At 36.3% G+C, this 14,167-nt stretch overlaps 2 protein-coding genes across 2 annotated transcripts in view; one reads left to right on the top strand and one right to left on the bottom strand.

Moving 5' to 3' along the window:
• LOC105617483 (myosin heavy chain, non-muscle) overlaps positions 1-11,819 on the top strand; it is a 31,769-nt gene extending 19,950 nt beyond the window's left edge. Inside the window, exons 4-9 of the mRNA XM_012199040.1 lie at positions 3,113-3,136; positions 5,179-5,271; positions 5,473-5,635; positions 5,742-7,078; positions 7,155-10,690; positions 11,693-11,819. Coding sequence (XP_012054430.1) covers positions 3,113-3,136; positions 5,179-5,271; positions 5,473-5,635; positions 5,742-7,078; positions 7,155-10,690; positions 11,693-11,819 — 5,280 coding nt within the window. The remainder of the gene's footprint in view (positions 1-3,112; positions 3,137-5,178; positions 5,272-5,472; positions 5,636-5,741; positions 7,079-7,154; positions 10,691-11,692) is intronic.
• Positions 11,820-12,229: 410 nt separating this feature from the next.
• The window catches only part of LOC105617482 (26S proteasome non-ATPase regulatory subunit 10-like), a 3,799-nt gene continuing 1,861 nt past the window's right edge, over positions 12,230-14,167 (bottom strand). Inside the window, exons 3-4 of the mRNA XM_012199039.1 lie at positions 12,731-13,019; positions 12,230-12,518 (exon numbers count right to left, since the gene is read on the bottom strand). Of these exons, the coding sequence (XP_012054429.1) occupies positions 12,322-12,518; positions 12,731-13,019 (486 nt within the window). The 3' untranslated portion in view covers positions 12,230-12,321. The remainder of the gene's footprint in view (positions 12,519-12,730; positions 13,020-14,167) is intronic.

The raw sequence follows: 14,167 nt of genomic DNA, 5'->3' as shown, positions 1-14,167 counted from the left end.
AGAGAGAGAGAGAGAGAATAAAATTGTTTGAGAGCCTCTGCTATACAGGTTCGCATACAGTGGCTTCTTTGTTCTCGTGTATTTTACCGAGATATTTGAAGAGTATAATCTGAACCATCCCGCGAAGCGTAACGTTATTAATAAATCGAAAAAGATGCAGGGAACTGTTTTTTTCCGGATTGCAAATTACGTTGAGGTTTGAGTAGGACGGCAAGTAAAAAAAAAGAGAAATGCGCAGATACAATCTTCAACTGGTAACATTCATTTCTCAGTCCTGTCCATCTGACCTCGTAGAGTCTTGTAACCGTCTTTGTAAATTTTACAAGTCATATGATTATTTTTAGCATTTGTGAATCAGATAAAAATTTAAGCAGAAATAATAGCGACCGTATGTTGAATGTAAATAATATGATTTAGTCCCTCGTAGACATTTTATAAACGTGGTGCATGTTGAGAGTTTGCTTTCATAACGCAGTATATAAAATATACAAAGTGGGAGGCTTCGTACAGCTGCAAAATATAGTAAGATCGATTATTTGAAAAATAATAAAATTAAAAAAAACAAAGATTTAAAAAATTAAACCTTTTTGCGTATGTTATTATTATTGTTAAATCTCAAAATTCGTAAATATAATATACTAAAAACATTAACACATTTTTAACATTGTATTAGAAAATATTTAATTTTACAACCAACTATATAGAAAAGCTAAAGTTTGTAATTAAAAAAGAAGAAGAGAAAATGTCTGATAGTGAAGAATAGCTCTTGTTGTTTCTTAAATAATCGATTTTATTAAATGGCACAAGCGACGTTTTCTCACTAGTTTTTTCAACCGGTTTCGACTTGTTAGCAGTCGAAAACGTAAAGAAGTTGCTGCAAAAGGAGCAGCATAGAGAGGAGAGTCTTACTCCTTTCGAAGATTCGCTTCTTCTTCCACTCGATCGAAGGTCGCTCCGCAAGAGAGAGCCTTAACACATTTTCGATTACCATAAGTCGCGTTCGCATTACGACTCGGATGGATACTTGTTGATTAAGCCCAATCGATCTATATTGCTCCGCGTACATGTTGCTTATGATGGTTTGGGAAAGAGAAGGGAGAGGGAATCAGAGACACGCGCTCATTGAAGGACCTCTCCTTTTCCAGACAAACGATCCAATTATCAGACCGAGTCTCTTTTTTCAGTCTCTTTTTTGATTCTCTTGAGTCACGCGAGCCGGATTGTCCGCGCATGACTCATCTCATGAATGTAAAATCTAGGCCTGCCGTAGATTTAGAAAAAAATAAATATATGTACTCTCCAGGTGTACCGTCACCTTTTCTCCCAATTATAAATTTTTTAAACAGATTTAAAACAATCGCAAGAATTTGATAGACTATTCTTTGGATTTTTAACACTTAATTTTCATCATCGTGATTTTATACTCTATTGTTTAACAATAAGACGAAGAAAACATGCGAAATATTTTGTGTTATGGTGCATCGTAGCAAAATCTAGATATAATATTGAACATTTTCAAATACTAGATTAATTCCGTTGCAATACTTTGCACTCGACGGTCCTTATCGTCTTGTCGTGAACGTAATTGTCGCAAACTAATCTTTGCAGGTCGCATAGAACATGCAATCGACGCAATTAAATTTTCGTGTTATCTGTTTGATTTTTTAATGGCCTTTATTAGATCAAGTCAGTGTACATATATACAGCATGATGATGTATAATTGCGCACATCTGAAGCACACATATCTAATACTTTGTACAGTAAACTTTGATCAAATTGAAATTGTAGTGAGTAAATAACATAGAAATGGTTTTAGCGAAATGGTGACAGGGGTATTTTATTCTTCGATAAATCTGAAGAGAATGGTGCCTTTTTCAGAAAAAATAAACACCTAAATTTGATATATCGATTGCTGTCGTTAAATTAAATGAATTCTATATAAATATTGCATAAAAGTGTATAATTCATAATTTAGAATTTCACTTTGTCTCTCTTTGTTTCTTAAGAGAAAATAAAGAGTTACAATCGATATTGATGAAATATTAGCTGTTACTTAATTTAATTTAAATTAGAAAATTAACATTTTAATGATAAATATTTTTTTTAAATCATGCACCAGTCGAAAATCGCTCTTGTTCAACTAGATTCTGCACGCACAAATCCCGAAGAAGATTTGATCTTTGTCCGCATATCAGGTTTCTTAATGTTCCTTCTTGATCGCCGATCGCACGGCATTTGTATATGCAAAAGTATATGTGTAAAAAAAAGTTTGTAAAACGAGAACACTCGCCTACGGTACGACTGCATGCTATCGCATCGACTGCATTATCGTCTTACTTTTGTTCACAGCCAGCACATTCCTGATCGTTTCGCATGCACAAGAGCAAATAAGCTCGCTTATGTTTCGCCACTACGAACATTTTAAATCATTTCAATCGGAGCATTACTTCCAGATTATACAGGTTGTCGCGCACAGCTGCCTGATTATTTTTTAACGTCATTAATTCCTTGATGAAGTTTGGAGTCAACGATTTCTTAATGAATGTTTCGCGAGTCTATGGTATATCGCGCCTGTTCCTTTGATGTTAAGTATCTCTTGGAATTCGAATCTAGATTGAATTAAGATAAGAATAAAATATGTGTGCAATTATCTGTGAAAATTTTTTAATCAGTTTTAGCTATTCCTGCATTTCAATAAATAATCAATTGAGATCGAATTGACTTTCAAATTCATTAAGAATTTAAAAAGTAATGCCGCAGCACTTTATTATGCACCCGATATTTGTATTAAAACTGAATTATTCGGCATCTGAGAAATTATTTTCCAATCTCTCAAAACTGAAATCTAAATCGAAACAAATCCTATAAAAAAGCGATAAAAAGAAAGAAAGAATTGGTTCCAACATCTGCTAAGATTCTATTTCACTCGAGCGTGCGTTTATTCACCGGTCGATTTGTTTTTCGTGTACTTACCATGTGATACACGAATGTGAAGGAATCGCACGAAGCAAGGACAAACACGCGACTCGAAATCCACGCCATGGTCAATTCTGATCTAATGCTGAAAATTCTTTTATTTTCGGTGCTGACTTTTGGCGGACGCCCACCTAGACTCCGAGTCCGGCATTAATCATAGTAAGTCAACGAAAGAAACAGAGACCCGGCTCAGGCGGCTGACGACGCCTGTGGCACGGAATTCTATTTCTATTATTTTCCCGCTTATCCACCCCTTACTAACAAATTTTTTTGATTTTTGATATATCAATTGACGCACGTACCGAGAGAGAAGAAATCATAATATATTATCGAAATAACATCACACATTTGTGATCTCGAAAAATATGATACAAACAAATTATATATAGACACATAAACAAAATATGTAAATAACTCGTATATACATATACATGTATATAAGAATTATTTATATAATGGCTATCTATTTTTGTAAGACAAGATTTAAATATGTGGTGGATATCCATCTTTTATAATGGTTACGTTTAATATAAAATTAAAAAATGACATTTTGGAAGGAATATTGCGCGATGAATAGTTGATGTTTATATTCAAAAGTTTATATTATTTCTAAGAAAAATATATAATATTAATATTACTTTTTAATTAATTTTTGTACATATTATAATATATTTTTATTCAAATTACATAGTTTAATTGTATTAGACATCTTTTATTTATTTTGAGTTGAATGAAAACATGTCTCGCAGTTCTTTTGGAGATGAATATATATATTTAGATTAAAATATCCTTTTAAACGTAATATAATTTTAATAAGATAACTTCTCGGTACCTGCATGCATTTCGCACATAGAGATATAATTGTATTATTTCGCATTACCCTTTTGTGAAAAATTAATCATTGTAAAACCGTTTACCGGAACTATTGGTGTTCTTGTGGCTAACGAAGCTTCTCTTTGCCTCTTTTTTCCTGCTTGCGGATCCAGGGATCTGGGAGTGTCACGGAAAAGTTTGCGGTAATTAACGTGAGAAAGGGAAAAAGAAAGTGGGAGGAAACAATATTAACACTGGTGTGGTGTCGTGATAAGTGTCTTGCCTTACAGCTTGCTTTTGTCATCCATTATTGTCATTTGTTTCTTTTTTTAGCCTTTCAGTGCGCTGCAGTTTAACAAGTCATAAAAATTACAATCTTCGATATACGTAATACGCTTGATATACGTAATACGCTTGTGTTAATCGTAATACGTTATTATACATCGCTGAGCAAGAAAGCGTGAAAGATTTCGATACCGTTTACGATTATGCTTATAGTTGAATATAAAAACCTTTTATGTCTCGTAATGACATAATGATCTGACACGTTTGAAAGTAAAAAGAAAACTGTTCTATATTTACAATAGACAATTTCTTTTACTATCATGTCGGAGGATTGTTCATTCTTTAATAAAACTTACAGTGATTTATCATAAAAATCCTTTTGGACGAAAATTTTCATGCTAATCATGCTCTTTTTAAAATAAATCGACCAAATTAATTTGCGTTTTTATGTTTGAGTGATTAAACCTTCAAAATAATAGGTTAAGCGTTTTTTTTACATTGCTATATTTTTAATAGTTTTAGAGAGCTATTATTATAATCGTTTATTGCCGTTAAGTCAACATTATTATGTTTATATTTTTGAGGAAATATATAAGATAAAATTTTTAAATATTTAAAATATTTTTTAACTTATTTATTCCAACTAAAATTGAAAAAAATAGATTTTATAAATGCTACAATTTAATATTTATTAATTTACTATATATTATTAATAATGTGTAGCATAATATTCAGTTATTTAAAATTATCAATGGAATAATATTTTATATATTTATATCAATTTTATATGAACAATGATTTCGACATTCAAATATATTATATTTGTTACATACTTATATTTGTAAATAATGTTCGTTGTTTATAATAATTCTTTTTATATAGATATATCTAAATTATCAAAAAATTCGAAGAATTCGGTGATATTATTTGCTTTGCGAAAATAATGTAGCAGAGATTTCATCAAATTCTTTTATATTATTACATTATTTTAATGTATGCAATAAGCCATTTACTTTGCTCATTAGCGCTATTTTTGTCAGTCTCGAAAAATAAATATTTTCGATAACGTTTATTATTAATTGTCGAAATTTTTTTCGTCATAGGGTGAACTCGAGCAACAGCTTCTTCAGGCGAATCCAATTTTGGAAGCATTCGGTAATGCGAAGACTGTGAAGAATGATAATTCGTCTCGTTTCGTAAGTTATATTAATAATTCTTCATTAAGCAAATTAATTTTAAATAAAACAATTGCATTAAAATATTAATCTTATTGTTTTATTTGAAATTAATTATTATAGTGTGATAATTTCAAGATGCAATATGCTTCTTGTTTTAACATGTTATTTTTCTGTTTATTGAAATTAATTATATTATATTATATAATATGTATGTTACAGGGTAAATTTATAAGAATAAATTTTGATGCATCCGGTTATATAGCCGGTGCAAATATTGAGACGTATCTTCTAGAGAAGTCGAGAGCCATTCGACAAGCGAAAGATGAAAGGACTTTCCACATATTTTATCAGCTGTTGGCAGGTGCCTCAGTGGAACAAAAGAGTGAGTCAAGCAATATGTTGAACAAACAAAAAAGAAGCTACTCCTTTTTAATTCATTATATTCGATATTCGTAATATTTATGAACTCTTTTTATGAACTCTTTTAGAGGAATTTATATTGGAAGATCCAAAGCACTATCCTTTTCTATCGAATGGAGCTCTACCAGTTCCTGGTGTCGATGATTCCGCTGAATTCTTCTCTACGGTCAAATCGATGCACATCATGGGCATGACCAACGAGGACTTCTCTTCCATCTTTCGTATCGTTTCCGCCGTGATGTTGTTTGGTTCGATGCAATTCCGTCAAGAGCGAAATTCTGATCAAGCCACGTTACCGGACAACACGGTGGCGCAAAAGATCTCGCACTTATTAGGCTTAAGCGTGACCGAGATGACGAAAGCCTTCCTAAAACCGCGCATTAAGGTCGGTCGTGATTTCGTTACGAAGGCACAGACGAAGGAGCAGGTGGAATTCGCCGTAGAGGCGATCTCAAAAGCCTGTTATGAAAGGATGTTCCGTTGGTTGGTAAATAGAATCAACAGGTCCCTTGACAGAACGAAGCGACAAGGTGCCAGCTTTATCGGCATATTGGATATGGCCGGTTTCGAAATATTCGAGCTAAATTCCTTCGAGCAGCTTTGTATCAATTACACAAATGAGAAGTTGCAACAATTGTTCAATCATACGATGTTTATTCTGGAGCAAGAGGAGTATCAGCGTGAGGGAATTGAATGGAAGTTCATAGATTTTGGGCTGGATTTGCAGCCAACGATCGATCTTATCGACAAACCAATGGGCATTATGGCGCTTTTAGATGAAGAGTGTTGGTTTCCTAAAGCCACAGACAAGACATTCGTGGAAAAACTAGTTGGCGCTCACAGTGTCCATCCGAAGTTCATGAAGACTGATTTCCGCTATGTAGCTGATTTTGCAATCATCCATTATGCTGGCAAAGTTGATTATTCTGCCGCTAAGTGGTTGATGAAGAACATGGACCCATTGAATGAGAACGTTGTTAGTCTTCTGCAAGCCTCGCAGGATCCGTTTGTGTGTCATATCTGGAAAGACGCTGAGATCGTCGGTATGGCGCAGCAGGCACTCACAGATACACAATTCGGTGCGAGGACGAGGAAGGGCATGTTCAGAACGGTCTCGCAACTGTATAAGGAACAGTTAGCCAAGCTGATGGTGACATTACGCAATACGAATCCGAACTTCGTTAGATGTATAATTCCGAATCACGAGAAGAGAGCTGGTAAAATCGACGCCCCGCTTGTGCTAGATCAATTGCGATGCAATGGCGTGTTGGAGGGTATCCGTATCTGCCGGCAAGGTTTCCCAAACAGAATTCCGTTCCAAGAATTCAGACAACGCTACGAATTGCTTACTCCAAATGCTATCCCCAAGGGATTTATGGATGGGAAAAAGGCTTGCGAAAAGATGGTATGTATTTTCATATTCATGAATCTTAATCAAAAATAATAAAAATGCATCACTAAATTATAAATTTTTCTTGTAGATTCAAGCATTAGAGTTGGATCCGAATCTTTATCGTGTTGGACAATCGAAGATCTTTTTCCGCGCCGGGGTGTTAGCCCACTTGGAGGAGGAGAGGGACTACAAGATCACGGACATAATCGTCAATTTCCAGGCTTTCTGTCGCGGTTTCTTGGCCAGGCGTAATTATCAAAAACGTTTGCAGCAGCTTAACGCGATCCGCATTATCCAGAGAAACTGTGCGGCTTACCTAAAGTTGCGCAATTGGCAATGGTGGCGGTTGTACACCAAAGTAAAGCCTCTACTAGAGGTTACCAAACAGGAGGAAAAGCTCACACAGAAGGAGGATGAACTGAAGCAGGTTCGCGACAAGCTGGAGTTACAGCTGCACTCGGCTCAGGAATACGAGCGCAAATATCAGCAGGCAATCGAAGAAAAGACCATGCTGGCTGAGCAATTGCAGGCAGAAGTTGAGCTTTGCGCGGAAGCCGAAGAGATGAGAGCTAGGTTGGCCGCGAGAAAGCAAGAGCTAGAGGAAATTTTGCATGATTTGGAAGCGCGTATCGAAGAGGAAGAAGAGAGAAGCGCCGCGTTAAATCAGGAGAAGAAGAAATTACAGTTGAATATCAGTGATTTAGAAGAGCAACTAGAGGAAGAGGAAGCTGCTAGACAAAAACTGCAATTAGAAAAAGTCCAATGTGATGCGAAGATCAAGAAGTTAGAGGAAGATCTCGCTCTTTCGGAAGATACCAATCAAAAATTATTAAAAGAAAAAAAGATTCTTGAGGAACGTGCAAATGATCTTTCACAGACTTTGGCCGAAGAAGAGGAGAAGGCGAAGCATTTGTCGAAATTGAAAGCTAAGCACGAAGCTACAATCGCCGATCTCGAGGAGAGACTTCTTAAAGATCATCAGCAACGACAGGAGGTGGATAGATCCAAGAGAAAAGTCGAGACTGAGGTTTCAGATTTGAAGGAGCAATTGGCTGAAAGGAAAACGCAAGTTGAGGAAATGCAGCTTCAACTTGGCAAACGTGAGGAAGAACTTAATCAAGTTATGGCAAAAATGGACGAAGAAGGTGCCGCTAAAGCACAAGCTCAAAAAGCGCTTAGAGAGCTAGAGTCACAGTTAGCTGAACTTCAGGAAGATTTAGAAGCTGAAAAAGCAGCTAGGGGTAAAGCGGAAAAACAGAAGCGCGATTTGAATGAGGAACTTGAAGCATTGAAAAATGAATTGCTCGATTCTTTAGATACTACCGCGGCTCAACAGGAATTAAGAAGCAAACGAGAACAAGAATTAGCAACATTGAAGAAGAATCTCGAAGAGGAAACATCATTGCATGAAGCCACGCTCGCCGATATGCGTCACAAGCATACACAAGAACTGACTGCTCTGAATGAACAGATGGATGCATTGAAGAAAACGAAAGCGGTTCTAGAGAAGGCAAAAGGCTCTTTGGAAGCTGAGAATGCCGATTTGGCAACAGAACTCAGATCAGTCAGTGCAAGTAGACAAGAATCTGATCGTCGTCGTAAGCAAGCGGAGCAACAGTTAGCGGAAATAAACGCAAAATTGGCCGAGGTAGAACGAAACAAACAAGAATTAGCTGAGAAAGTGACGAAACTGCAACAAGAAGCGGAAAGTGTAATGCAACAACTAGAAACTGCTGAACTGAAAGCTTCTGCAGCATTGAAGGCATCGGCCACCTGCGAATCCCAGTTTACCGAACTACAACAGCAATTGGAAGAAGAAACTCGGCAGAAACTGGCTCTCAGTTCGAAGTTGCGCGCATTAGAAAGTGAAAAAGAGAGCTTGCACGATCAACTTGAGGAGGAAGAGGAAGCAAAACGTGCCTTGGACAAGCAATTGCTGAGTTTGAATGTACAATTGGCTGAAGCCAAGAAACGTGCTGATGATGAAGCAGAGGCAGCTGTCGCTCTCGAGGAGGCCAGAAAACGTTGCACGAAGGACATTGAAAGTCTCCAACGGCAAGTTGAAGAATTACAGGCAGCCAACGATAAATTAGATAAATCAAAGAAGAAGATTCAGGCAGAACTGGAGGACAGTATCATCGAGTTGGAGGCACAGCGAGCGAAAGTACTTGAGTTAGAAAAGAAGCAGAAGAACTTTGACAAGGTATTGGCCGAGGAGAAGGCTGTGTCTGAGCAATATGCAGAGCAACGGGACGCCGCGGAGAGAGAAGCGCGCGAGAAAGAGACAAGAGTATTATCATTGACTCGCGAATTAGATGAACTTAATGAAAAAGTTGAGGAACTTGAACGGGGCCGTAGAGGTCTACAATCAGAACTGGACGAATTGGTTAATAACCAAGGTACCGCTGACAAGAATGTCCACGAGTTAGAGAAGGCAAAACGTTCATTAGAATCACAGCTACAAGAGCAAAAATCGCAAGTTGAAGAATTGGAGGATGAATTACAGTTCACGGAAGACGCTAAGCTCCGATTGGAAGTAAATATGCAAGCATTGCGAGCTCAATTCGAGCGTGATCTTCAAACCAAGGAAGAACAAGCGGAAGAAAAACGTCGGGGATTAGTTAAACAGCTTCGTGATCTCGAGGCGGAGCTCGAGGATGAGAGGAAACAGCGTGCTGCAGCCATCGCTGCACGTAAAAAAATGGAAGCGGATTACAAGGACATCGAACAACAGTTAGAGATGCATAATAAGGTGAAGGAAGATGCACTCAAGCAACTGAAAAAACTTCAAACTCAAATCAAGGATTGTACTAGAGAGACAGAAGAAGCTAGGGCTGCAAGAGATGAACTGGCAGCTGCTTCTAAGGAAACCGAGAGGAAGGTTAAGAGTTTAGAAGCTGATTTGTTACAATTGACCGAGGACTTTGCAAGCAGTGAACGCGCCAGAAGAACTGCCGAAAATGAGAGGGATGAACTGCAGGAAGAAGTCAATAATAATGCCAATAAGGGAACCCTGATGTTAGATGAGAAACGTAGATTGGAGGCAAGAATTGCTACTCTAGAGGAAGAACTAGAAGAGGAGCAATCGAACGCTGAGATCGTAATGGATCGTGCTAGAAAAGGTCAAATTGTGATCGAGCAGTTGACAACGGACTTGGCGACTGAGCGATCTACTACGCAAAAATTGGAGTCGCACAAGATGCTATTAGAGAGACAGAACAAAGAACTTAAAGCCAAGTTAACCGAGTTAGAGACTGCACAACGTGCCAAGACCAAGGCTACGATACAGCAACTGGAATCGAAGATCAACAATCTCGATGAGCAGCTTGAAACTGAAGCCAAGGAGAGATTCGCCCAGCAGAAGATCAATCGTAAGCTGGAGAAAAAATTGAAGGAACTGAGTCTACAGTTGGAGGATGAGAGACGAAACTCTGATCAGTATAAAGAACAGGCGGAGAAAGTTAATGTCAGAATGAAGACGTTGAAGAGACAATTGGATGAAGCGGAGGAGGAGATCAGTAGGCATAAGACCATGAAGCGGAAAGCGCAAAGAGAGATGGACGACATCACAGAATCTCACGAAGAGCTCATGCGGGAATTGACACAGCTAAAGAATAAATTAAGGTAATTTCACAACTTTATTTTCTTCCTCATACATGCACACACAATGGAAGGGATAAAAATATTGTTTAATATGGAAAAATCTTGAAAATATTGAAAGGTTCAGAATTTAATGTTTGAAGGATATTAACTAGCAAGAGAGGGTACTGTTCTTTTGAGGCGATTTAAAATATGTATTATTTTATGTTACACTTTTTAGGCCATACGTATCTGTAACCTTAGGCGAACGTAATGAGGCAGTATTAAAGTAGTGTTTTATCTTTGAAGGAAGTGATCAACTTCTGACATGTGTAGGTGTCAAGAGAGAAAAAACGATTGGTATCCTACCTGAGAGAGTTTTTTGCTAGGAAACAATCCCATTAGTGTCCCCAGTGTGCTACAGTGAGTTAAACGAGCTCTTTTGGTTAATTTGAAATCGCTAACTCTGAAAATAATCATGCCGACTTGGACTGCTACCTTGTGTGATAATGACATACTTCACCCTCCGGCTTCCCCCTGAATGCAATTGTTTGTGAATGCGTTTTTTCATATTTTTTGATTATTTTTTATTTACAGTATTCATTATTGGTCGATAGTTTGACATTGTTTTCAAGAAAATCGACTTGTAGTTTAATGTAACATTCAAATTTTCTTAAATTTAAACATTCTTAAATTTTCATATTTAATATTATAGCAAGACCTTCAAATATTATATAAATTTATTCGGATACAAACTGCACATTTTTTCATTAATAACTTGACTAATTTTTTATTATTTTATTTGTCTTATTTAATTCAAGATACGCGTTATTACACATTTTACAATACTATAATTTGATATATAATGATGAATACTTAAGTGTAACATTAAATTTCAGATTATAAGAGATTTTTTAATTTGAAAAAAAAAATGGAAAATATATTTAAACTATTGACTGATAGTGTATATTTTTTCGCATTATTTATGCACACGTATTGCAATAATAAGACATCACATAATTAATGTAACGTATGATTTGTTTAAAGGCGCGGTGGTCCTCCGATAAGTCTGAGTTCTACGAGGCTGAAACGCGGTTCTGTACAAACCGGCGGCTCAGGTGATGATTCGACAACACAGGATGAGAGTATTGACGGCGAGGAGAATGCCAATTGAATATCGGAGTCAGTCCAATGTGCTCTCGAACCTCTGTGAATTATGTATATACGTGCGTCGAGAGGGTGTTGGCTTTTTTATTCGATTCGGCGCGTTACGCGGACTAAACTGTCTCGCGTCGCGGGTACGAGACCAGCTCCACGATTAAAATCAAAAGTCGTTTCGACAATGTCTTACGGCATTTTCGGCCTTAAGATTATTGCGATGAGAAAATCGTCTCGAGAGAGTTCGATTGACCGATAAAATGCCGACGATAGAGGCGAAACAGCGAAAAAGAAAACGAGAACTTTTGATACATTTTATAAGAAACGAACGCAAATGTTGAAACGCATTTTACAATATGTAAGGAAGGGAGAGTGTGAGAGAATAAGTGAGAGAAGGGATAAAATAAATTCTGGAGAAGGAAACTCTTAATCATGAATGAATTTATTGGAGACTTATTTAAATAGAAAACTTAAATCGCGTAAATCTCTCATACAAAAATATTTCGCGCGAGGGAATATCACTTTGACGCAGCCTGTCGCTTGATTTCCTCGAGCTGTCGAACCAATCCGAGACTCGCGAGATCCAATGGAGTTTTGCGCTCCTTGTTGGTAATTGTCAAGTCCGCGCCGTGCGCCGTCAACAGTTTTGCTTCTTCCACGCGGTTCTCCTCACAAGCGAGATGCAGCGGCGTGTTACCGTACGCATCTCTCTGATCTGAGAAACAAGATAGCATGAAATGCACGAAATTGTGTATCGATATAGGAGAGCGAGCGAACCTTTGTACTTCTCTAAGTTATAATCGAAAATATTTATATATAGATATATATATAGATTATATTTGATATTTTATATATTATTATACTGTAATGAAAGAGCTGCATTTCAATAACATACACACATACAGAAACACGTAAATACTCCGCTACCTATGTTCAATTTCTTCCCGCACTCCAAAAGGAGTTCCACGATAGTGGTATTGCCCTTCGAGGCAGATCTGTGGAGAGGTGTAGCACCCCGTTTGTCCGTGATGTTCACGTTTGCATCCTTCTCGAGCAACGCCACGCAAATGGACTTCCAGTTCTTAGACGCAGCGTATTGTAACGCTGAGTGACCGTCGATCGTTGTCGCGTTCACGTTCGCTCCCTCGGTCAGTAATGTGTTAACGACCTTCTCGCGGCCAGCGGATGCTGCCAGGATTAGCGGAGTCATGTTTGTCTGCATGATTTAGATGCGTGATGTGATTTAATGTTTGATTTCGTACGAGGATCTAGCCGACGCAACGAACGGAATGAAAGTCTCGTGATAATTATGCGACGTTATGCGTGTGTACAAGAGAGAAAGAGAGAGAGAACAGGATATGCAAAAAATGTAACGCAACGCGCGATGCATTTTAGACGCATTTTCGCTTTATACTTATTTTCTTATAAGTTTTTTTTCTTATAAATGATCTTTGGAAAAATTATAATATAATTATACGTCCTCAAGTGTGTATATTATTAAGATCTCCATCTTTCTTTCGATAGATCTCTCGAAATGAGGGATGGAATAGCTTTGTGGAATTGTAATGTAAGATTTTGCTTGATACCATGTTAAAGTTAACTTAATTAAACTATTACTCTCGTTAAATTTTTTTCAAATTATGATTTAAGAAGCGTTTTAGATAAGTAGTTTCTCTATGATTTATTGAAACTCAACTACACTACTGACTGCTACTAACAATAGATAATACATTTTGAAATATTTTTATAAAGAATGATATTTTTCAGAAAAAATGTACATGATTGTACTATTTATTTGTGTTACCAGTGTGTGGTCTGTGTAGAATCTCATTTGAAACTACGAGAGTTTAACGAATACACAGCATGCAAGAATTATAATTTTCTCGAAAAGATATATAATATTTTAAGATGCAAAAATAAAGTTGACTTGATATATTATTAAATAATTTATATAATACATTTTATTTTAATTGAAGTTGTAACAGTCATATATATATTCAAACAAAGATTTTTACAAATATTTCAGGAAAAGATTTAAAAATAAATCTTTTCATTTAGATATGATTATATTAGCTATTTTTAATCAGATACAACAGCGTTTCGATAATTACCATATTAATAAAGAAAGCTAATAAATATATTTTACAACAATTTTTTAAAAAGAAATGTTAGAAAGATTTACTATCTTGTTTAAAAATCTCCGTATAGAATTTCATCGAAATTTTAATGAACAGCTGACATCTACTGTTTTCATCCACATGTATAAAAAAATGTATCTTTAATCTTAAAATTTACCAAAACTGTTAGAAATTCGGTATATATATATATATATATATATATATATATATATATATATATATATAT

This window comes from Atta cephalotes, assembly GCF_000143395.1.
Source record: "Atta cephalotes unplaced genomic scaffold scaffold00013, whole genome shotgun sequence".
Lineage (NCBI taxonomy): Eukaryota > Metazoa > Arthropoda > Insecta > Hymenoptera > Formicidae > Atta > Atta cephalotes.
The sequence above is the reverse complement of the archived record's forward strand: the minus strand, read 5'-3'. Positions and strand labels throughout refer to the sequence as shown.